The sequence below is a fragment of the Marmota monax genome, unplaced genomic scaffold, assembly GCF_021218885.2.
Source record: "Marmota monax isolate L192 unplaced genomic scaffold, Marmota_monax_Labrador192_F-V1.1 WCK01_AAM20220418_F8-fsc00012, whole genome shotgun sequence".
NCBI classification, from domain to species: domain Eukaryota; kingdom Metazoa; phylum Chordata; class Mammalia; order Rodentia; family Sciuridae; genus Marmota; species Marmota monax.
Window position 1 is genome coordinate 2,388,926 of NW_026695227.1, and position 25,032 is coordinate 2,413,957.

General features: G+C 41.7%; 1 protein-coding gene across 2 annotated transcripts in view; it reads right to left on the minus strand.

The window, feature by feature from the left end:
* Nucleotides 1-25,032, minus strand: part of Grin2b (glutamate ionotropic receptor NMDA type subunit 2B) — a 425,324-nt gene that overhangs the window by 175,221 nt on the left and 225,071 nt on the right. For both annotated transcript variants that reach the window (XM_058576446.1, XM_046436156.2), the window contains one exon: nt 22,651-23,249. In XM_058576446.1, the coding sequence (XP_058432429.1) occupies nt 22,651-23,249 (599 nt within the window). The remainder of the gene's footprint in view (nt 1-22,650; nt 23,250-25,032) is intronic.

A 25,032-nucleotide genomic window follows, 5' to 3' on the forward strand; every position in this document is an offset into this window, starting at 1 on the left:
AGGTAGGTATGGTTATTATCTCCACTTTGTCAGATGAGAAAACTGAGGCTCAAAGTGACTATTATTATAAAAAAAAAAAGTGACGTGTTACTTATTTAACCCAGTTGTGTGAAAATTGGAAAAAACTAGAACAACTATGTTTAAAGATGGGAAATTTGGTGCTAAAGTCTGTGCTTTAAATGTTAGGGATCATTTAACACTTCCCCTTCCTTTTACAGATAAAGAGGGTAAAACACAGAGAAGCCAGGTGACTTGTGAAGGAACAAGGTAGGGTGTGTGCTGCTGCGCAGGGCTTCTGATCTCCAGTTCAAAGTTTTTGCTGCCGTACCACATGGTGTTTGTCCTTCACCTCTAGTCTATGCTTCAGTGGTGGTTATCCCTGCATTCTTCAGTGGATTTACAGTTTCCAGTGGATCTTCACTTTTTCTAGATTGTTTAGAAAGACACTTTGGGATTGTAAGGATTTGTACTTGATCACTTGGGGCTCTAGAGTGGGGTGACCCAGGTGCTAGTTCTTCCCTTATTAGCTGTGAGACCACCACATGCTGTCCAACTCTCTGAGGGCACCCTGCACACCGGAAGAAATATGCAAGTCTTCTTGTTAACAATAGTGATGATGATTAATCCTGTTAAAAGCACAACATGTCACTAATGCTTTCTTCTGAGTTTGTGAAATGGTGACAAGGAGATAAACTCAGACATTCACTGCTTCCCAAGGAGGGAGGACCTGGTGCTGTGGTCACTGCTGGGGACAGAGGAAGGAGTGAATAAAAGGTTAAGAAATGGAAGCCACATTCCTATTTTTTCCAACCAATGTTTGAGAGCCACTGACCAGTAGTTTTCCAATTTTTCATCACCCAATCACCAAAGGGTACCTACAATTCCCTGCACATCCATATATTTTTCTTAAACGTATTAAAAAATTAAAACTAAGTCAATTTTTAAAAATCTAGGCTAGTCTTTTGTCTGGTAGGCACTTTAATCCCTCAGGAGTTACCAGAGCTGTAGTTTTTGGCTTCAAAGACAATTTTAAAGCTTAGACTAAAGGAAGGTTGGAGAAAAGGCCCAGAAAGAGAAGATGCCAATTCATACTCTCTGTATGTGCTTCAATATTGAGAACCAGGTGAAAACTCAGCAGATCTCCTGCAGCATGGAGCATTAGCTATGCTCACAGCCCATGCCGGATAAAAACTAGAAGGATAGATGGACAGACAGAAAACAATTTGCTCCTGCCAGCATCACCTAGAGTCAGTCACCTGTAAGTTTGTGTCAGAATGCCCAAACAATGCCCTACCAGCTTAAGAATTATTTTCTTACCCATTAACCCCTTTTTGGACTTCTCTTTGTACAGACAGATATATACTCATTTCTGCTCTCTATTTAATCATTTGAAATAAATCCCTGCCTCCCTTATCACCCCACAGTAAAGCCCTCTATAGTAGACAAGTGTCTTTTACACAAATCACACAATATAATACAATGGTATCCACACGTAGGGTACTCTGGCTCCATCTGAATGTGAGATGAAGTCAGAGATGTAAAGTCTAAGACAGATGTTTTGCTTGCTCTGTCATTCTGTGGCATCACCTACCTTCTGCTTCAAGAAAAGAAACCAAAACCTGCTAACAATATCTCACATTCACTCCATGCATGGGGTGGGAGGTGGGGACTCAGGTAGAGCAGTCCTCGGGCACCATGCTATCTATCATGACCCTTCTTCCCACTCACTGCCATTCCTCAGGCTGCACCTGGCCATTCAGGTCATCTTTAGCCACGTCCACACTCATTCTCAGAGTCCTTTCTTCCTTCTGTTCTTCACATTTTTCTGTCGTTCTCTACCTGCCCTGAAGATTTCCAAGGTCAGATAATTCTTGGACTGGGAGTAACTTATTCACCCACAGACAGTCCTGAAGGAAGAACTGTTAGGGAGGATGGTGAGGAAGATGAGGGAGAGGGGATGCCAGGTGAATTTCCAGAAGAAGAAGAAACATAGGGAAAGGGCAATAGAACATGTAGAAAAGATGGTTTCCTAGATCTCTTGCTCATTCAAGAACTTCCAGAAAAGAAATAGCTGAAGAGATGAAGAATGGGTTTGGGGAAACTAATACACTGTTCTGTGACAAGATTCATTTTGCTGTTGAAGAGAAATATCCTACAAGAGAAGAGACAGACAGAAAGAAACCAGGAGTAGGGTGGGCGAGACAAAGAGGAAGACATATGGGGAGGAGGGGTGGGAGGAGAAGAGCGAGGAGGAGAGAACATGGTATGCAGTGGGAACACTGTTGGAAACATAAGAACCGCCCCCAGAAACAAAATGCCAGCATCTCTGGGCAAAAATCTAAATTGTCAGCACATGTATCTTTGCTCTGAGAAATATACACTTTTTTTTCCCCCAGGATGAATCCCCATTCCAACATCAGTAAAACACTTCAAACTGAGAGACTAAGATGATTTCATTCTTCCTATTATGTAGCATTTCCAGGCCCCTTCCCCAGGGTTCCTTATAATGTGCTAACCCCCTGCCGAGATCCCATGGCAGGGAAAATTCAGGAACAAGTATTTGTCTAGATTTCATATAAATTTATGTCTTACCAAACTACAATGGAAGAAATCCATCCTTATTGGAAAAAAAACTGAGGAAAATACTATCTTTCATGATTATGCTTTCTAAATAAAGAAATGCCCTTCAAAATTCTCTTGCAATCTCTATGGTCAACAAAATTCTGGCCCCTATCACTTCACATTTGGAGTATTTTATAAAAGGTCTGATTTTTTAAAGTCACTTTTTAAGAAAGGTGTCTCCCCGCCACTGCCATCACCTCTTGTGTTTTGTTTATTTTGTTTTGATGCGAAAACAGATCTAGAGAGATCTTAGATGAGTATATTAAGGTCACATGATTAGAACATTAGAGGCCAACTGCCAATAAGGTAGCTTTCCAACTATAGCCAGTTGTCTTTGAAAACAGAAACTCTATCCCAGTGTAACCCCTATCCTATTTCCCCATCACTTGTCTACAATGTCATTCAGATAAATTGATCCCAATGTAACCATCACATGAACATTTGTTATCAAATTTCAAGACTGAATCTTTGTTCATGTTATTATTGCCACTTGGAGAAATATCACCTTCCCTGTCTGGAATATAGATCTCTATATTCTACATTCTTCAAGGTCTAGGTCAAGTGCTGCTGTTTCCAGTTTCTTCAAGATGTTTCAAGGCTGTCAGCTTCCATAGACAATACCTTTCTACTATAGCATATGAACTGTGTGCTACCCATCTGAAGCACTTGATCATATTCTCTTACTCAACATCTTGTATATGCAGGCTTCTCTTCTTGAACTAAACTCAACTTGTGAAGTAATTTAGATCGTGTCTTTCCTACTGTGTTATCCTTCACACCGAGTATAGCTCTGTGCACAGAGTAGGTGCTGCGCTATTTGTTGGAAATAGAAAGAATCTAAGAATAGAACCTGACACAGAGTCTTAGATAATCCCAAAGCCCAGAGGAAATCAAGTCCATAGATAATTCAAAGCTTAATTTCACAATCAGCTTAAGTTAATTCACTCATTCAAATGTTACAATGAGGGGCTGCTCTGAGCCAATTAAAGTGTTAAGCATTTGAATGCAACAGTGAATCAAACAGACACATCCTGCCAACATGGAGCGAACAGTCCAGTCAGAGAGAGATACGTATGCATAAAAAATGGGACTGTAGGAAAATGGAAAGAAGAAGACAGATCTAAGGTCTATTTTGCTATAAAACTAGTAAGATTATAAAATTGATTAATCGAGGTGCGAGAGGAAAGAATCAAAGATGACTTGAAAATTTCTGACACACATAACAGTAAGGATAACTATACCACTCCCCTGAGATAGAAGAAAGTAGTGGAGGACAAGGTTTCTGAGGGTCCATCATGAAAATTCAACCTTGGGCATCCCGAGCAATCCCATTAGTAGAACCTCATCAGAGAAAAGAAAATTGACAAGAAGCAGTTTAAGATCCATTTCCTGACCTGCACCCTACTCAGCTTTAGGTGCTGTTTCTTAAAAAGTAAAAGCTCCACCAAAAAAGTAGGCCTAAGAAGAGGAAAGCTGAATCAAGGAACTCAGCACAGAACTTGGTAAGTAGACTGTGAATAACTGCACGTTAGTGTTTGCTGAGGCAGGAGGAATATGAAATAAATCTTTTCAATCAAAGAAAATCAAATCTGGCCCATTTATTTTTCTTTATCAAATGAATCAAAAGCTTGGCTGAATGAAAAACTAAAACCAATCCAAAAACGGATTGCGCCTGGTGTTGTACATACCCATGCAAGAGGCAGCTTACAAAGGGGCCCTTAAGCTTCTGGTGTGTAGTCGGCTGCTATAGTGTGCTGTGAATGAGGCTAAGTTTCCAGATCCAAATCTATTCAAGCCTCTTCATTGATCATAGGGTTGGGAGGAAATAGAAATTCAATCCTTTATAATCAAAGAATCAAATAACATTAGAATCAGAAGGAACACAGGGCTCATCTCTTCAAATTTCTTCTTTCCAACCAAGCATTTCTCCTTAAGACATTATTTTACAGATGAGAAAACTGAAGCCTAAAAACATAAAATGATTTGCCTGCCCAAGGTAACTCAACTACCCAGTAACAAAGCTAGAAACTGAACCACTGCCCCACCTCCTAGCAGACAGCTCTTTTCAATGTACCACCCTGTCTGCATGGTAAATAGATAGAGGTGTATGTACGCCTGGAAGAGTCTTTTTGGGAAAGTAATTTGAGATTAGGTTGATGATATGACGATATCCAGAGAGAGTGATTGCCATGTTAAGTTTCAATTTGCCAAATGAAGTCCCCACAGGTCCTTAATCATATGAGCAAAACTGTCCAAATGATATTTGTAAAATATAAAGCCAATAATGGGTAGGCTGAATTTTGTGATATCAAAGAGGGGGAATTCAGAGCAACTTGTTACAGAATTCTATGCACAAGCTAATGAGAGTAGTGACTGTGGAAATGAAGAGGTAAAAATGTCTTAACTTGGGGCACTGGGCAGGAATGATGGAAGTCTGACTGACTGGATATATAAAAAGAATGAAGGCAGTGAGGAATAACTTCCTAGTACATGCTGTTGGTTAGAAGGTGTTAATATCTTGTGAACACTCTATGCACATAAAATAAATGCTGAAAGTTAATTCAAAGCCTACATTTTCCTGCCAATGAATCTGAAAAATCACCTTCACACATGAAAGATAGCATATTTAATCTTTAAAAAGGATAATCAGCTTTTCACTCCAGATGCATGAACCCCACCTTTCATTTCTTTATTGATTCTGTCATATTTTCCCTCAATAAAAATGCCTGTGTCTACTGAGTCCTGGGGTGTCTACAAAAAAAAATATGAGATATTCCAAACCTTAGCCATTCCCAGGAATTTCCTTAATTTGAACTGTATGCACATCTAAATGCTATCAAAAAGGTATGGACAAAGAATCACGGGAGCATAAAATGAGGAGTGTCGAACTCTGCTAAGCATTCTCAGAAAAGGCTTCATAGAGGAGGTGACAGGAGTTGAGTCTTAAAGGACATTCATGTCCTTCCTCAGGAATTGAAAGGGGAGATGAGAGAGCAGAGCCCGTACAAATGCAGGGAGTAGTCAAAGCCTGTCATCCTTAGAGAATGGTCAGTCACCTCATTTGATGTTGCTAGGTCACAAGCAATGTATATTGTGGTGGAGAGATGACAGAGAGTGGCAGTTAAATAAGAAAGGCCCAATCAAGAAGGGTAGGCACAGATGTTCAAGTGTCTCTTCTGGCTTGCTAAGGAGTATGGAGTTCATCCAATGGATGAAAGGGAGCCATCAGAGATCTGTGGGGAAATTAGTTTTCAGCTCTAGGTATCCAATGCTTCATTATTTGCAGCATACTGAAATTTTACTTGACCTATTGAGGCATAGGCTATAATTTCTTCCTCATCCCCAACTTAATTTGAGAAAGACTCCTTTAGCCACTGTGAAGCCTTCAGTGACAAGGTCTCCACCTACGAGAGTTCAGATGTTAAGGTGATGGGGTTTTCATCATCCAAAGCAAATACCAGACGTTGGCCTCCTGGAAGGTGCTCACTGGGATCTTTGTCATTTGGAATTGATGTCTGATGGAGCCCTGGTTAAGTCTTTACAAAGGAAATCAGGATGTATTGGAGGAATTTTGAACACGTAACCCTTCAGGGAGACAACCTCCTTATCCTTGAATGAAATTCACAAAAGCAGGGTTTTCATTTCTCCTGGCACAATGCTGTCATGTTAGGGCAGGCTGCTCAGCTGCCATGACGCTGCTCCCCCTTCAGCAGCATCTCTGTCGCATGAGAATGGGACAGTGCAGTATGGACCAAAGGCATACTCCAGGGCTCTGTCATCAAGGCCACAGCAGCGAGGCATCGCAGAACCACACCCTGATCTTATTCATTTCTGAAATGTCTTTCCCCTCAGATGTGTCCTGTTTCTGTATGTTTCTTGTCAATTTCTTTTTTTATGACATATTTCCCTGCTGCTTACTAATAACCAGAAGGACTGCTTCGACAGCTGGTACAACCAAGTGTGGAGAAGTAGGATCCTTTCCCGGGGCTCAGAAGAAATGGAAGACGTAGGATTTTTTTTTTTTTTTTAAATAAGCTCAGTCTGAAGCACATGTCACTGCCAAGGCTGACAGACCAACAGATTTCGCACTTGTGTCCTTTACACAAAACCCAGAAGATTTCAAAGGCTGAATTGAATGTTATACTTGCTATCTCTTTTCACTTCTTGATATTACCTTTGCAATAGAAAAAGAGAGATTTCTTTTCCTGTCACTGAAACACATAACTGGCATTTCCCACAGAAAAGGGAGAAAAGAAATACCAGGTGACCACTCAACTCTTGGCTGTTTGAGGATGGCATATGGCATCTCTAGGTCATCTCTTTGACTGAACATGTAGTGTGGTGGCCAGCATGGTGAGGGGCTCTGAGCAGATTCACTACTGTGCCTCTTCTCCCTGCCTGATTCTCAAGACAACCCCACCAAATTGCTAGCATGTAATGAGGCTAAGATGCTGATGATAATAATAATAATAATAATAATAATAATAATAATAATAATAATATCAGGCAAGATGAAAATAATGCCAGCAAGGGAAAGGAAAACCCTGTAAGGTTCAAGTAACATTAAGAATGGCCACAGGATCTTGATCACTAAAACTCACAGGTCCATGAATATGTGAGGGGGCAGTGTAGTAACTACACCTCCTTTCAACCATCCTTAACCTCATCATAGAACTCAATACTGTCTGTGTGTCCTCAATATGAAATCCAGAAAATTCTGCACATACTTATAAACAAATGGCTAAATACATAATTCTGCTTACAGCACCAGTCATTTGGCATACATAAAACAAGGATTTGACTGTCTGTGTAAGATATTCTCAATCAAACCTTGAGAAGCTGGCTCAATATAATATGCTATACAAGAAATGCCTGGTTGAGCCCAAAAGAACATGCATTATGTAGCAATTAATAAATGTTACTTAAGAGTGCTTAGTTTTTCCCTCTCGTTATGCTATTGGTGAAGGGATGCCAGGAAGCTCACTTAACTGCCTGGATGTGGAATCTGGAGTTTGGGGAAGAATAAGTATTCTATATTTGTTCCTTCTGCTCATTCCATGAAGCCCAAATCCAATGACCTTAAGGATTTGATACAAAAGGCTGCCTGTTCAGCCAGGTACCTGGTGATACATATGAGAGAGATGTCTGGGTGGGTGGAAGACTGGTCAAAGCCAATAATAACAATCACCTAATAACCATCTCCAGGTGAGTTTTCCTGGAGGCTCGGCCATGGATCTCTTACAAATCACAAAAAAAAAATCTTAACAACAATAATGCAGTAAGTATTTCTTTTCTTCTTCTCTCTCATTCCTTCAGACTGAGATACAGTTTCCTGCATTACCCTATTATGAAAAATGCAATATTCCTTAATTGTATACCTTAATACAATGCCAAAGCTGCGTCTTGGACTTGCTTGCTCACTACAGACCCTGCCAGTCAGAAGCACAAAATACCACACATTATAAAAGCACCTACACACCCCTGCCAGGTCATTATTAAGCCAACTCATCTGGAGCCCATGAAGGAGGGCTCTCCCAGTCTCCAGGGGAAGAATTGTAAGGCAAAGACAGCCCACCATTTCTTTTCTTACCTTGGCTCTCACCCTGTTTCTTCCTCATCCTAAACACTGCTTTCCTTTCATTCTGTAGCACTTTAGGGAGCAATTCCATTAAATATAATAACAGTGTAGTAATACAAAGAACATCATTTTCTAGTGCTAATAACTTTCATTTTAAAATCACTTGTGTACTCCAAAAATTTAGCAAAGCATCAATTTCTCATCAAGGCCAGCACACACATCAAATTGGAAGCTTTAAAGTTCTGTTTCTTGGGTTTCTAATCTACATACAGGGGAATTGAAATGCCATTTAAAGTCATATTTGTTTTTATGCTCATGCTGCCAGCTTTATGGATGGAAACTCATCTTTCTGTATCAAATAGATACATGAAACATCAGCAAAAGGAAGAAAAACAATGGGATAAAATCATGACCACCTGCAAGAGGTCTCCATGATGAAATGTCCATATCCTGTACTCTCTCCAGAATTTGAAACTCATGGCACCAACAGGGATCACAATTTTTAGACTGGTCATCAGAAGAGAAACAAAAGAAGGAATTTTTTCATGAGCACCAAGTTCAAATTTGTGTGAGTGTTATTATTGCTTCTCACCCTATCTGCTCATTGGGGTCACACCCGTTATGGCAGAGTTGAGCACAGTGATTCACAACCCCTGGCTGCCCTATAGACTAGACTTAGGAGCTCTTAATACATGTCAGTTCCCAGGCCCTTGTCCCCTTTAAGTCCAACCAAATTCAAACTGGAGCTGGGTGAGCAGTACCCAGTTTCCTAAAGTCTGCTAGGATATTCTACCGTGCAGCCAGCGCAGAAGCACTGACACATGGAACGGAGTATGCACTGAAGACAGCAAGGCAGGAAGTCAGCATGTCAACACTTCCCTGAGGCTGCGGAACCACTGCCAGGTGGAAACATGCTAAGGCTCTTTTATCTGAAAAAGAAAAATGTTAACTCCTAATGATCGTTATAAATCCATTTTACATGGATTATTTCATTGGCCCTACTACATCTACCATGCAGCACCCTACCTCTGCTCTATGCTGTTCCCCCAAATTTTGTGGGATACAAGTCTCCTCTGGCCAGCAAGATGGTGGACACCTGAACTATCTCCATATCTACACAGCGGGTACCCACTGGATTGTTTCTCATGGCTGATAAGAAGACAGATTCTGCAGGAAGATGGTCACTTAAAGAGTGGCTGGGAACACACAAGTAAGTGTGTGTAATTGGCTAAAGTGGGTTAATTTTGGAATGGGGCTGAATGTCCGGGGAAGAAAGCACTTCCCTAAGGATGGAACCGCTAGAGGCCGCTCTGAGCCAGATTCTCGCTCAGTCGTGTTCTGAACTGAAATCACATCAAAGCCAAGAGGAAGGCTGCTGAGTAGCACTGGGAGTCATGGCAACACCATGGCTCCTATTTTTAAACTTGTTGGCGAGTGAGCACACAAAGTGTGTGCGGATGCTTGTGGGGGAAGGGGTTCTCATATCTCTGAAGATTATTCTTTCATGAAGTTTTGAGTTTATTAGCAGGTGGCTAATAATCTGACGAGATCAAAGATTTAAACTAGAATCATTGACATGAAAATGGTTCTTTTCTCCTCCTTAACTCCACCACCTTGGTCTCAATCAGAAAGAATCCTTTATGGCTGCGTATCAGTAGTACCAGGAAATTCTTGATAGTTTTAGCCAACATATTCTGAAATTCTGATCTTTATTTCATAAGCTTATTCTGCCAGCTACTTAAGCAATCCACTTGTGTTTCCAGACAAGTTAGTCCAAACCTGCAAATTAAAGGAATCTTTCTGTGGACACCCTGCTTCTTGTGAGGCCAATCTAACGGGTGCTGTGTATTATCTGTATCCCCAGCATCTCGCAAAGGGCTCAGTATATAATAGGGAGTCCAAACGCCTACTGAATGTGTCACCAAGTGAACTGAGACTGAATGCAATTTTGTGAGGTACAGAAAAGTGGCCCCCACATGTCGCGTTTTTCCATTCCCAGCAGAGTTTTATTATTTTTCTCCAATCTCTGACTGAGCATAGGCCTTAAACAAATCCAAACTTATTTAACCTGTCAAAAATGAATCGTGGCCCTGAGGGACATTTGTAAATCATGACAGAGGCCAAGGTCTTGCTGTGCTTGATCATGTCCCTGGCAGTGTTTTTAATGTGCCTATAGCCTCACCACATGTCAGCAGATTTAGAAAAGAAAGTCTGTGTCCGCTTCAGTTCCCTGACTCCCCAGTTTATAGGTATGCAATGACTACATGTGCTTTTCCACAGTGGGATAAAGGATTTTGGAATATACAGGAATGAGATAAAAAAAAAAAAGTAATCCTCCTCTCCAATGGGGAAAGGAAGACCATCAGCAACATCTTAGCTGGGCACAAATGGTGGTAGAGCGTGACATCGACAGGCTCAGCATGAACATCCTTATTGTATAATGGAAACTGTTCTGGGGCTGATTCTGGGGCTGATTCTGGGCTGATCTGGTTTGGTCTTCAGGACAAGAATTTAGCCGAAAAGCCAAGAAAGGAAACTCTTTCTTACAAATCATGCTGTCCTGTAAGTTAAGGATGTGTTCATGGACTTCATAGTCATGCAAATTGATTCAGGTTCTTCAGTAAAGGATGGCGAGCATGGGGCAAAGTATACTTGGAATTTATAAAGACTTCAGTTTGGAACCCAACTTTATCTATAGGTCAAGTAAGCAAGTGACTTAATCTTTCCAGATCTCAGTTTCTTGACCTGAAAAATGGAAGCAATTGTGCTTCTGTACAGTACTTTTATGATTATATAAATGCTAACTATAAATGCTATATAAAGCACTTGGCACCTAGCTTTCACTTAATAACCTTTTCTTTAAGCAAATTTTCTAAATTGATAAAGCTTAGTATTTTTAAGTACCAAACTTTTTTTTATTATGGGAAATATTTTAATGGAAAATTTCTTAAAGGTATTACAGAGCTCTCTTGACTTCTTAAGCTAAGGATAATCAATATAATTTAAGCTCTTATTGATGACTTAACAATGACCATGCTCTTTTGCTATGCAGGGATCCTCTAAGAGGATAAATACTTTCAGGGGAGCATAAGACAGTTTTCCTCAAATGGCCATAGACCACTGTGCTTTTGAAAGTCTTCAGCTGGTTTTTCTGATGTCCTCAGCCCCTTTCTACTCTGTCATTTATGAATGCTTCCAGCTTACCTACCTGATCCCTATCATCAGGTTTGTTATATCTAAGCTGTTGTTTTCTGGGGAAAACCAAGGAATATCTCAGAAACTTTTTGTTGCCTACCAAGAAAATGGCCTTGAAGCTTTCTCTCTTCGAGTTAACAGAACTTTGATTTTTAACAGAAAATGTTACTACCCAGCTTAATAACTAAATTGAACTTCCAAGTTTTTCATGTAGCTAGTTGTACCCATGTATATGAATGACATTGCACCAGTGGATTATAAGCAATGGGTGGCACTTCTGGGGAAACTCCTTAAAAGGGAAGGACCTGCCTCTCCCCTTTTCTAATGCCCATGTACTTCTTGAAACTGGAGTTCCAGTAGCCATCTTGGACACAGGGATGAAGGCCACAACAGTTGAAAGCTGGCAGGAATCTGGGTCCCAGTGATCAAGCAGGCACCACACAAGCTTTGCACAGAACACCTAAATAGGTGTCTTGTGTAAACTGACTTACTGACACTCTACACCACACAACATAACCCAACTGCCCTACAAGCTTCCTGAAAATATGTATAAAATTAGAATAAATGAGATTTGAGTTTAAATTAACAACATTCATGTTAGGGCAAGAATTTTGTGTCAGTGATTTCAGTGCAGACCCCTTTTATGACTTCTTCATGGTGTCATCTATGTTCTAGATAAATCCGGTCATTGAGAGTGTGACCTGTTCTCAGGTAAAAGAGCTAAGTCTATGTGTGAACACGTGGTAGACATGATAACAGGAAGGTGGACAATGATCCTGTGTAGTCAGTGGAAATCACTCAGTACTTTAAGTCATAGTCTGTAATTCACACACACTCATAACTTTTTTTCTATGTAGACAATGAGGGAGATTTGACTCGCTGTTAAAATCTACGTTATAATACACTATATTATGATAGCCTTCTATTGTGCTATTTTGACTAAACAAAAGTTTCTGGCATATTTTTGTTCAAGCAAGAAAAAAAAAAAAGAAAACGTGGGTGGGAGCATCTGGAAAATGCCACTGGGAACATGGAAAGGAAGAGAGTTATCTGAGTTCTCTCTCTATTGATGGCCTCGGCTCATCTATTCAGTGAATAAAAAGGCTCCACAGGTTTGTTGTAATGATTTAGTGAGATAATATACATAGAGATCATCTTCTGAAAATGCTCACATTTATTATCATCATTATTAGCCATGATGATGAGCAGTTTGAAGTTTTTGACCTTCAGGAATCATCCAACACTGAATGTACGTTGATACATGACCTCACCTGGGCACCACCTATAACCTCTTTCAGGGAATTCTGAGAGAGATACCTCTTAGAATGAGCATGATACTGTCACAGTGTGGCTCCAGAGCTGTTTCAGTTGCTTTGTCAAGGAAGAGCTTTTCTTTAGAAAAAGAAGACAGCTGTGAATTCTCAAAAATATATAGAGCTACTTGACTATTAAGCCTTACCATTGCTAACCAAATAATAAATGAGCTGGGGCTATTTAGCACCCGTTCTTATGGCCATCAAGACTTTAAAATGGATTTAGACCAGAAGGAAATACCTTGTTGGGTAGTCATCAGAGCTAATTCCAGAAAATCCATTTTAAAAGGTTCCTCCCAGCTTACATCCCACCCTCAATCCTTCTCATATAATCACCAGTTTTAGCCACAGGAAGAATTGGGAAAAATGTAACATAGAAACTGTTTCATGCAGTTCTCTTAATAATCTTCTACTTCATTTGACATATGTAAATGTGCATGCGTGGGTGTGGTCTGCATGTGTAATAATACATGCACACAAGGACCTGGGTGTGCTTACCCAGGAATTGCACATATGGCCACTCATGAGCACAGAGAACCAAAGCCAGGAAAGGCTTCAAAATCCTGAAATGAAAGCTGGCTAAAAAAGCAGAGAGGGGCAGCAAAAGATCAATGAGCAGAACGCCCTACAGAGAAAAAGATGAAAAAGAAGAAAGAAAGAAGGGGTGGGGTGTGAAGCAGTAATGAATGAGGAAAAGAAAAAGCATGTGCAGAGAGGGAGGCAGGAGGCAGCCCCCGGCCGGCTGCGGCTGCTGGAAGCCGGACAAGAGGGAACAGATTTCAGCAGCAGGGAGCTCTAATCTGTCAGCAGCAGCTCCTTCTTGTGTGTGACCAGCCGGCCCAGCGTGGAGACGGGTGCCAGTCTGGGCCAGCTAACTGCACCAGACCCTCCCGGAAAGGGATGCGCCACCAATAAAGCCCTGAAAGCTGAGGGAAGCCTTCTCTTGCCCAGCTCTGGCCCCCACCCCTCCCCTGGCTCCTGTCTGCAGTGCTGCTTCAGATACCTTAGCAGTCATTCTGTGTTCCCATTCTTCCAAATCCTCACTGGCCACGTTAGGACCTGGAGAATGTTTTCTAGGATATGACCACCTATGCATCCCTGGCAGGAAGCAAAGAGAAACTCTCAACACTACTTAAGATGTTCAAGGAGTCATGTAGATGCAAAGAGCCAGACAACCACATCTGTTCTCAGGAAGCCCATGTTTGTTAAGCTAACCCAGGCAAGCTCCAGTCCAGCCTTCACTCAGCCTTCCAGCCCAAGTCTGTAACCATAAATGACAGCATTCTCGCTTTCTGGCAACTCATCCCCATCCTCACCCCCACCCAGCCAGCTCTATCCTCTGGTGGGAAGAGAGAGCAGATGGAGAAATGACTCCCACACAATTCCTAAATAATACCAGCTTCAGTTCCCATTAACAGTGAATTTGTACCCTTGTCTGGGTAAGAAATGAGGGAGCAAGAGTCATGGGGACACTGTCAGGCCAGGGCACAGGTTAACTGCAAAGCCCTGGCTGCCTGCCAGCCCTTCTGAGGACATGGTCAAGCAGTTAAGAGGCAGTGTGCTCTCATGTCGAGTCCTCCTCCTGACATCAGGATGCCGGGGCACCTGCCTGCCTGACTCTATCGGATGAGTGCCCCCTGAGATTGTGTCTCATATCTGTAAGATCTATCATCCCACCATATATTCACTAAGACACACATTGAAAGGGTTGGATTAGATGAGGACTAAGGGCTCCTCCTATTCAGATGCTCTGATGCTAAGGGAGGCTGAGCTATCTTCAAAGCTGCACTTTGAATATGTGCTGCACAGTGAGGGGCTGTGTTTCAGGTCCCCAAAGTAGATGCAGTCCAGCTCCAGCCATCATGCAGCCTGAGCTGGGGGCCCTGGATCTCTGCTTTCTTTTTTTTTTTTTTTTTAAAGAGAGAGGGAAGTGGGGGGGGAGAGAGAGAGAGAGAGAGAGAGAGAGAGAGAGAGAGAGAATTTTTTAATATTTATTTTTTTTAGTTATCGGCGGACACAACATCTTTGTTTGTATGTGGTGCTGAGAATCGAACCCGGGCCACACGCATGCCAGGCAAGCGCGCTACCGCTTGAGCCACATCCCCCAGCCCCTGGATCTCTGTTTTCTTAAAAACCTATGAAGTGGGAATAATGATTCCTGTCTTTTCATTCATGTTTTTATCCAATAAATGTGTATCAAGTGTCTACTTCTCAGGCACTGTGCTGGGGATACAGAGTTAAAACAAAAACTCCTGTTCACATGGAGCTTGAATTCCAGTGGAAGGACAAAGACAATAAAATATTTATAAATAAAAAATATACAGTATTTCAGGTAAGTGTCACAGAGAAAAACAGAGAGGGAAAGGGAATAGGGAGTACTTGGGAGGGTAGAAAGCAAAGTTGTCCTTTTAAAAAAAGAAGGTGATGGGAGATGTCTCTGGGGACATTTATATCAGGACTTTTGGTAGGAGCAAATTAATTATTGCACAATGCTGGGTATGCAGTAAGTCCTCAAAAAGGCAACTGATATTAGAGTCATTAGCTTTTACACCCTGGCTGACAAATGTGGTAGATTCCAATATACACCTGCTTGCTGACCCACAGCATTGCCACCAACCTACATCCTTTCTGCGGCAGAATCCCTTCCCTGGAATGAGATCTGTCTGCTTTCTCCACTGAGAATCACTTGCCTAGTTGTTCCTTCCTTTTCGAGACCACCCTCTTCCTTCCCAGAGATAGGCACCACTGTGTCTTCTCCCCCAGCATAGTCCCACATTCCCACATTCTCCAGACCCCTGTGGCCTCAGTGAGCTGTAGCCCTTCCCCAGTCACTCTCCCTCTTTACCCCTGGCCCTCTCAGCCAATCATACGTCACTTTTTAAAGGAGAAGGAATAAGAAAAAGAAGACAAAAGGAAGTGGGAAAAGAGGAGGAAAAAAGAAAGGAGAAAGAAACATTACATTTGCCCGGGGTAAGTATTAAATCTTACAAGTCAGCCATGGAACTGAATGGGGACCAAGGAAAGGAATGCATGGTAAACATTACTGAATGCTTTTCAGAGGTCTGAATTTAAGGGAAAAGCACTTACTAAAATGACCATTAATGTATCTGGTATGTGGAATGTGAAAGAATGGAGGAAACAGAAGAGTTTGAATAAACCTATATTCAATCACTCTTCCATAAACAGAGCCTGCTTCGCTGTGCCTAACAAGCACTGAATGTAACTTTTAGGATAGTTATTTGAGTCTCAAGTCTTTCCCCCAATTTATATGTCCTTCTACACCATTGAGCAGAGGCGGTCTCTCTCTTCTCTCTCTCTCTCTCCTTGTAGAACAGGTGTATCTTGATTTATGAAATATTTTGTTTGGGAATGTAGTTTTCTTTAGATGGCAGTGCCTTTCTTTCTGGAGGTGAAGGGCCATTATGTCAGCAATTCCACTTGTAACTGTACATTCATGTGACCTTTTAACTCGTACATGTGTAAATTAGGTTAAGCTACTTGAACCTATCATACATATTTGCCTTACCATAAATCTGCCTGTGGTTGGCACTCAGTAAATGTTTAAATGAGAGATGGGTAATGACCGAGCAGCTCTTGCCCATAATGATTAAACATTAATTGACTCAATTCTTCATGTATTTCTTAACCTTTCAGCACTTTCTAGGCCCAGAGACCTAGAGGGCATCCCATGGGAACAACTGAGCTAATGCAGTGGTTTTGAGGATGGAGAATCTGCCTCAAGACTGCAAGAAGTTCATGCCTATCCCAGCTCTGTTAATAAGAACCCAGCTAAGCACCTTTCTTCACATCACTTATTCAAAGCCATGGTTCCCTGTCCCTCCATGGCTAGGCCAGGAGGAGGAGGAGGAGGATTCCAGTCTTCTGAGGCAGCAACTTTCTCTGGGAAGGAAGAATGGGGCGGGGGGGGGGGGTGCCGTATGAAACAAATGTTGAGTAGGAAAACTGGGGACACTGGGGAAAAATAATTAGGCAAGATTCACAAGAGGATGGCTATATTAAGACCCATGTATCTCAAATAGCATCTGCTCTTTCTACAAGTTCCATAAGTAGCTCTGTAGAAGCATTGGGTTCTCAGGCCAGAGAAAGAGCCCAGAAGTATGTGGCAGGTGTGCCATCATCCCAATGACAAAAAACGAACTATCTGAGTATTAGAGAGCACATTGAAAAGGAAAATAACCACTAACTGCTCCCTGGGGAGGTGATAAAGGGAAAATATAGACATGTGCCTTCTAATAGCCAACAACTCCTCCATGGCCCAGGAGCATAAAGATGGATTTGGATAATTGACCTAATCACTTTCTAACCATGTTCAGAACATCTAGGACCAAAAGGTTTTTCAGACTTCTCCCAGAACAAGAGAACAGAATATCATGGCAAAAGAAATTCTTAGAGAACACAAGGCAGAAGAAATTCTCTGGCTTTTTCAGTGAAATAAAGTTCCCAGTTGGAATGAATCTCTCTCAGCATGTCTTGCGCTCTGGTAGGGCATTGTACTGTATTTACTAATAAGGCATAAATGAATGTGACAAAGCTCCAACAGAAAATTAGTTCTTATTAATGCACAAAGCAGAATTATCATATTTAGCACATAAAAAGACAGAAGCCCTGTTAAATTTGAATTTTAGATAAATAACAAATATTCTTTGGGCATAAGTATGTCCTGTGCAAAATTTGGGAAGGACTTACACTAAAAAAAAAAAAAAAAAATAGAATCATTGCTTATCTGAAATTCAAATATAACTGAATCGTATTTTTCTGGCAACTCTGGTAAAAGACCTCCAGTCAGCCCAGAGCCTATTTCCAAGTCACTAGCTGGCCAATGAATTAAGGAGTTAAATCCTTTAATTCAAAGAGTTAAGAAGTTATCAATAAAGAATCTGTGTTAATACCTGATAAATAATGTTCATCAGAAACAGTGCATTTTATGGATATTCTCTGAGAATGTTTCCATAACACCATTCAAAAATCCTCCTTTGGTAACTAATAAGTGAATTGCTTCAAATATGTGCCTGTCTTTGGGATTTGGGAGTTCCATATAACCTCTTGTACTGTTCCTGAAATCTACACTTAGGAGATTCCTGCACTTAGGAAGAAAAACCCCATGTCCTTAGGTATAAATGGGAGTGTTAGTGCCCCTTACAATGCCTCCATGAGGATTGGAGCCCAGTGATGTTACTGAGATTTCAGGTGAGAGGAGAAGATCCTTTCCTAATTCTACCTGGCTAGTGTCCTCCCAGGGCTGGGTGGATCCTAAAAAATCTGTGGAGAAGCCTTTCTTCCCGGGCTGTTGCTAAGAAGGAAACAGCCAGGAGCAGCTGGCCAAAGGAAACTTCTTCCTCATAAAACAACCAACCATTTGCAGCAATTTTATTTGCAAAGATTTCCTGCTGCGACTAAATGGTGAGGCTGCTTGGTTTGTTATTTAAAAGAGTGACCCTAGTGAGTCCAGAGCTCTGAAGGAGGAAGAGTCTGATTTCAGACCAGCATTAGTAGGAGGAGCTGGCACAGAGAGTGCCTAATTGAATTCCAGGGATGTCTTTGAGAATGCAGCAGCGCCTGGTGATAACACCTCAGGCTTGGGGATGCCTCTTTATAATCCCCATGAGTCAACCCAAAGCCTTTCTGGGCCTCATAGAATACTAGTGTGATAAAATATCCCCAAGAGAGGCTAGGGATTGGAGTCACGAACCAGAAGAAGCTATGTTTGGGAGGAGGGGAAGGAAAAGACTAAATAGAGACAGGTGAGGGATAAGTTGTCCAGCAGGCAGGTGGACAAAGAACCCAAGAAGAGGCAGGAAACCAAGCAGGAGAGAAGATTCATGGAGGAAATTTCCTAGTGGAGAAGAAGGGAGGAAATCCAGGCATTTCCTAAGCAATACACTTGCAAGGTCAAGTACAGAGGGACTCTGGCGCCTCTGGCTCTCTCTCTCTCCTTTATACAGGTGCCTGATGTGCTGATGAATTATCTGCCCTGTAGCATGGTTTTTTATTTTGTTTGGTTGGTTGTTTGTTTGGTTTTTTCCTCTTGGGGTGGATACATTTGAGAAAATGGAATTGGACGGATGTAGTCATCTTGAGATAACTACTAAGTAAAAGGTATAGGAGGTCCAGGAGAGCTACCTTCCTGATAGACCACATGGGAGCCTCTAGGGCCTCAGAGAGATGGTAGCAAAGGTTAAACCCACTGTGGCTTCAGAGATATGTGGTTGGAGACCAGGCTTCAGAGAGAACATTAAGCCCAAATGTAAAATAAGCCAGGTAGGAAATCAATGTACCTGCAGATTGCAGCTCACTTGCAGGAAATTTTAAGATAAAAGCAGCAATCCTGGAACATTCCTTCATGATTAGCTTTTTTAAATTTTTTTGTACCAGGGATGGAACCAAAGGGGTGCTTAACCACTGAGCAGCATCCCCAGCCACATCCTCCCCCACACACACTTTTTTTAAAATTTTGGGACAGCATCTCCCTAAGTTGCTAGGGCTTCACTAATTTGTGGCTTTGAACTTGTGATCCTCCTGCCTCAGCCTCTCATGTTGCTTGGATTACAGGCTTGTGCCACCATGCCTGGTGGTTTTAATTAGTAAATATTTGGGAAGATAATCTGGGTCAAGTTTCAATTTAACACTAAAAATACTGGGAGAAAACCTGCACTTATAGAACTGAATCAGCAATGAGTTTTTAAAGGAAATCCTTTTTTTTTTTTTTTTTAGTGGTACTAGGTATTGAACCCAGGGGTGTTCAACTACTGAGCTATAGACACAGCCCTTTTCTTTTTATTGATTGATTGATTGAGACAGGGCCTCACTAAGTGGCTGATCCTGATCTCAAACTGGATCAGGTCCTCTCCGCTCTTGGGTAGCTGGGATTCTAACGTTGTGCAGGGTTTAAGGGGAATCTTAGCTCCCTTTGGCAGAGTAGGTGTGCACTGTCTCAGAGGCCATCATTCAATCACTTCCCTGGCACACAGTGTGCTGGGAATGAGGCAGAAATAAGACAGAAAGGCCACAGCTCTCATAGAACTTGCAGGGAAGAGAGACAAAGCATGTAATTATCATAGTTTGAAGAGTGTCTTTACTGGAAAAGTTCAAGATGCAATAAGAGCATTGTTATGGTTTGGATATGAGGTGTTTCCCCAAAGCTCCTGTTAATGCAGGGCTATTCAGATGTGCAATGATTCAATTATGAGAGCTGTAACCTAGTCAGCTTATTCTAGTTTGAATGGACTTTCTGGGTGATAGTTGTAGACAGGAGAGGCATTCCTGAAGGAGGTAAGTCATGGGGGTGTGCCGGGCAAGGGGAGAGCTTCTCTATGATGCCTTCCCTCCTCTCTGTCTTTCTCTCTTCTTCTTGACCTGGCCATGAGCCGAGTAGCTTTCCTCTGTTGGACTATTCTCCCATTATATTCTGCCTTAGCTTGGGCCCAAGGTAATAGAATTAGCAGGCTAAGGTCTGAGACCTCTGAATTGTTGAGCCCCAAATAAACTTTTCCTCCTCCAAGTTGTTCTCGTCAGGTATTTTGGTCACAGCGATGAAGAGCTGACTAAAGCAGGCACATAGCAGGGTGATGTTACTCCAAGGGACAAGAAGGACTTCCCAGTGGAAGCCTGAGGAATATAGCACAGGCAGGTAAAGGGTCATCTGCAAGTGTCTACTGGTGGGAAGGGGCATGCTGGGGAATATGTTCAAGACAGAGAGAGGAAAGAGCTGGAAGTCAAAGAGAACATAGTATCTTCAAAATATAAAGAAAGTTCAGTTTTGAAGGGAGGTGGGGTGATGTCTAAGGGCGAGAATGGCATGACACAATTTTGGAAAGGGAGGCAGGGGCCATGCTGCAGAAGGCTTTGTAGACCATACGAAGGAGACGGGGCTTTATTACAAAGCAATGAGAATAACTGAAAGGTATTAGGCAGGCAAGTGATGAAGTCACATTTTCATTTTATATCACTCTGGCTGCAATGCAGATTTAAAATAAGCAGAACTGGGCACAGGAAGATCATTTAAGAGGCCCTGCAGCAACACAGGGAAGAAAAAGATGGACTAGAATGTGGTAGGGAACATGAAAACAAGCAAAGCATTCCAGAGGTGTCTGGAGGCTAAAACCTATAACAAATGGCAGGACTGACTAGGAGATGTCAGGGATAGAAAATCAAAAAAGACATCTTGGAAAGTTTGATTTTAGGCAATTTGCTAATAGGGATGCATCGTTTATAGGCATTATGGATTTGGCTAGGAGAGGATGGGAAGGTACATTTGGGAGAAAAGGCAGGCAGTTTCATTTTGGCCTTAGCCTCCAAAGGAATGTTTTTGGTTCTAGTTAAAACTGTAAACCAGGGGCTTCATTAAGAGGGTCTGAATAGAGATGTCACCTTGGGGTGACATTAGTTGTATCCCTGGAAATGAATGAAAAAAGCGGAGGGTCTAGAAGACAACCCCAAGGAACACTCAAATTTGAAGAATGCCAAAAGAAAGAGAAGCACGTTAAGAAGCCTAGGTGGAATTACCAGGGAGGAAGAAGAGAATGGAGACAGTTGTACCAAACAAGGGCTAATATTTACAGATTACAGATTATGGAGAGAGCAGAAAGCTCAAGCTAGGAGGATAATAGGATTAGATCAGAGATAACAGCCACATTAAAGTTGCTTTTAGTTTCGATCTGAAATTAAGAGCTTCATCTAGAGTTCAACTCCTTTCTAGAAATTAAACAAGTATAAGAAGGTACCCATCCAAACCTCTACCAATTGCATTTCACCTTTCTCAGAATTAATTTCCCCTACATGTTCCCACTATTTCATTCCTTCAGCTGGATCTAAGTATGCATTATATTTTCTGTACACTTTTATGTATATCTGACATAGTACAAAAAATAAAATAAAAAGGATGTTCAAAACATTTGTTGGGGGAAAAAAAGTGCAGTATTGAACAGCAGGTATAACCATATTTCTACATATGTAAAATTACAGATTTATGCCCATATAGCTGTATATGCACAAAGATGGCTAGAAGGATACTCACTAATTATTTCAACAGTAATTGTCGTTGGTTAGTCAGATTTAAGGTCATTTTCATATTCTTTTCTGTGTTCTTCTTAAACTTTACAATATGGATACACAGCGATATTATACAAATAATGAACCACGAAAGCATAGCATAGGATCTTCTACCTCATGCAGTCAATCACTACCTCTAGGAGGCTGCACTAGAGTCATGGCTGGGCTATATGAGGTGAGTCAGGAGAGCAGCGCTCTATGGATATGTTGGTCTTGCTTAAACAAACCAGACTAAGAGAAACCATGCATGTTGCTTCCACAGCAGCCTTTTTACTCAAAAAGACTGTGGAGAAGCAAAGGAGATAAAACCAAGTCTATTTCTTTAAGAGAAGAGCACTCTTCAGATGCTAACAGATGCTTGTAACATATTCTCTTCCCAAGGCAGATCATTCCAAGGTAAGTAGCCTTGTACTCCCTTGGTTCTATGACTACTGTTCTCTCCTAGTGATCAAGGACTTGGGGATCAGAGAGGTCTGGGTTCAATTTCACACTGAACCACTCACTTGTAGCATGGCTGTGGACAATTCATGCCTATAAGCCCATTCTCTTACATTATAAAAAGAAAATGATGTTTAAAACTCAACTATATTTTGAGGATTGAATGAGGTCAAACATGCAAAACACCTAAGAGTAACATCTAGCACACAATAAGTAAATGCTCAGTAAGTGGTAGTCGTTTTATATTAGAACAAGGACATGGTGCAACAAGGTTTGGATCTGAAAAACTCTCTCCATTGTGACCAGTTGCCATCCAAAGGGCCACCTTCCACCAGCGGCCATCCTGAAAAGCTCTTCCCACAGGTTCTGAGCCTCCAACCCCAGTCTCTGAAGCTCTCCTTGGTCTCTACCCTCTACCCCTTGTTTCTCACTCACCTATTGAGCATATTCGACTGATAGATTCTCTTCTCGTGGGTGTTGTAGCAACTGCTCTTGGGCTCAGGGATGAAGCTGTGTTCAGACAGCATGTCAGAAGCAGCAGTGGTGATTATAGCAATTCCATCTCTCACTCTGGCAGGGAGACCATAGTCCCACTCATCATATGATACAGAGATGAGCCCAGTGGGAAACTCCGAGGGCACTGTGTCTGTATCCCCTGCCACCAGACTAGGCACAATCCACGTGTAGCCATAGCCAGTCAGCCCTACTGAGTTGGCCACTTCAAAGATGTAGGTGGCTTCCTCCTTGGTACAGTAAAGAAGAATGATGGGGCTTTGAAGTTTCTTGAGCTGATTCTGGATCTTAGAATCTCCATCATCCAGGGACATGTCCAGTAAGAGGACTTCCTCTAGCTCCCAGCCCACGAAGCTGTTCTCGATGGTGCTGCGGATCTTGTTTACAAAGTCCTGATAGCCAGGGAAGTAGGTGGTGACAATAGAAAAGATGTACCAGTCGTATTCTTCCATGATATTGAGCATTACCGAAGCTTGCTGTTCAATGGATGGGCCAAACTGGAAGAACATGGAGGATTCATCCTAGAACAGCAAAGGTACAAAAAAGAGAGAGGAAAAACATTTGAATCACAAAAATTTTTAATAAGTTTCTGTAAGTATTTCTCGGAATTTAGAGAAAATCTACAGATTTATACTCTTCTTATCTGAAATCCTTGGGGCCAGAGTCTAAGACAGTTCTTCAAAATAAAACATGTAAATATTTCTAGAGCAAAACAAGTAGAGTCCCAAAAAGTGAAGTTGAGGTTCTAAGTGGCTTCATTTCACTTCAGGTCAGACTTTGCTATCAGGTGAATTACAAACCACACACACACACACACACACATACACACACACACGCATTCCTTCTCTCTCTTTCCATTTTTCAAGGATTTCTGAATTTCTCAATCGCAGATGTGTATAATTCAGTAACATTATATACCCTAAAATGCTATCAATCTACCCTTAGACCTATCTACAGAGATAGCACAGGCTCATTGGCCCAGAAGGTATATGATGCTCAGGTATGGATACGAGGGAGAAGAATGTGTAAATAATGTAACGGCTAATGTGGTCTAACCTTTGCTCTGATAATACAATTTGCAAGTTAGAGTAAGGCTGAAATACGGCATCTAAGCTACGTGTTAAAACTACTGGTATTCAAGCTCATGTGTAAGCTGTATTCTAGAGTGACACGAGAAAATTATTCTTTCTTGTATCCACATAATGCGTCTTGGACTGACTACATACCACACAGACACCTTTCTGCCATTGCTGAGCATCTTCTATTTTCTCCTTCTTTTCAAGAGAGAGGCCATTTTACATTTCTCCCATTTTAAGCTGCATTTCACCTGCTGTTCTGAGATGTCAAGCCCTCTATTTTATCTCTACCTTATAGCGACAAGAATCTGACCGCAAAATGAGCATCCTCTCAGGCTTGTCCTGCACTCTCAGTCCATTTCCCCCTGATTTCCTCCTGGGTAATGGTATCTCTTTTCTTGGTCTGTGCCCTTGTCTTGTATCAGATGGTTCATCTCCATTTTATAACAATCCCGACTGACAAAATTGTGTCTCTCTCCAAGGGGCTATTCCTTTTTATCCCCCAACTAGTGTTTCAAAGTACAGTTACAAGAGACCAAGAAAATGGGCTTTTATACAAAATTATATAGTGATTCCTTAGTTTAGGAACATATTGCTGTACAGCTGAGAAATTGCTGAGTATTTCTTGGGCACCCACTATTGAAAAAAATACAGGTTGGGAAATATCCAGCTGGTGTCCAAAGACCCTGATTCGGCAATGAGAGCTGCCAGCCCCTTAGCTCTGCCAGAGCCATTTGCTTCTCGTGGCTTGAGCTTTATACATTTCCCACAGGCTACCCAGAATGGAAGAGCAGATGGATAGTCATCTGGGGGCAATTCTTCCAGCTAAGTTTAGAATGGTGCTTATACTGGCTTCCTCCCCTGGACTTACCCATACATTTGCAGAGAAACTTAAAGGACCGTGGAATTCAGAAGAGCAGAAGGGGTGGGGTGCCAAGAGTGCATAGGTAGAGCAAAGGGAATTAATTCATACTGGTATGATTATGTCACATATGCACCCATTCCAAACTCTTGGTCAGACACTGCTTCTAGACTTCTACAACACAAGATCTATCTGAAAACAAAGATGACCCCTCCTTAGGTTATAGACATAGTGCTGTTTCTGATATTGATTCCATATACTGAAATTCAACCCCTAGGGCAATGGTGTTAGGAGTGGGATCCTTTGGGAGGTGATTAGGTCAAGAAGGTTCAAGCTTCAAGAATGGGAGTAGCACCCTTACAGACA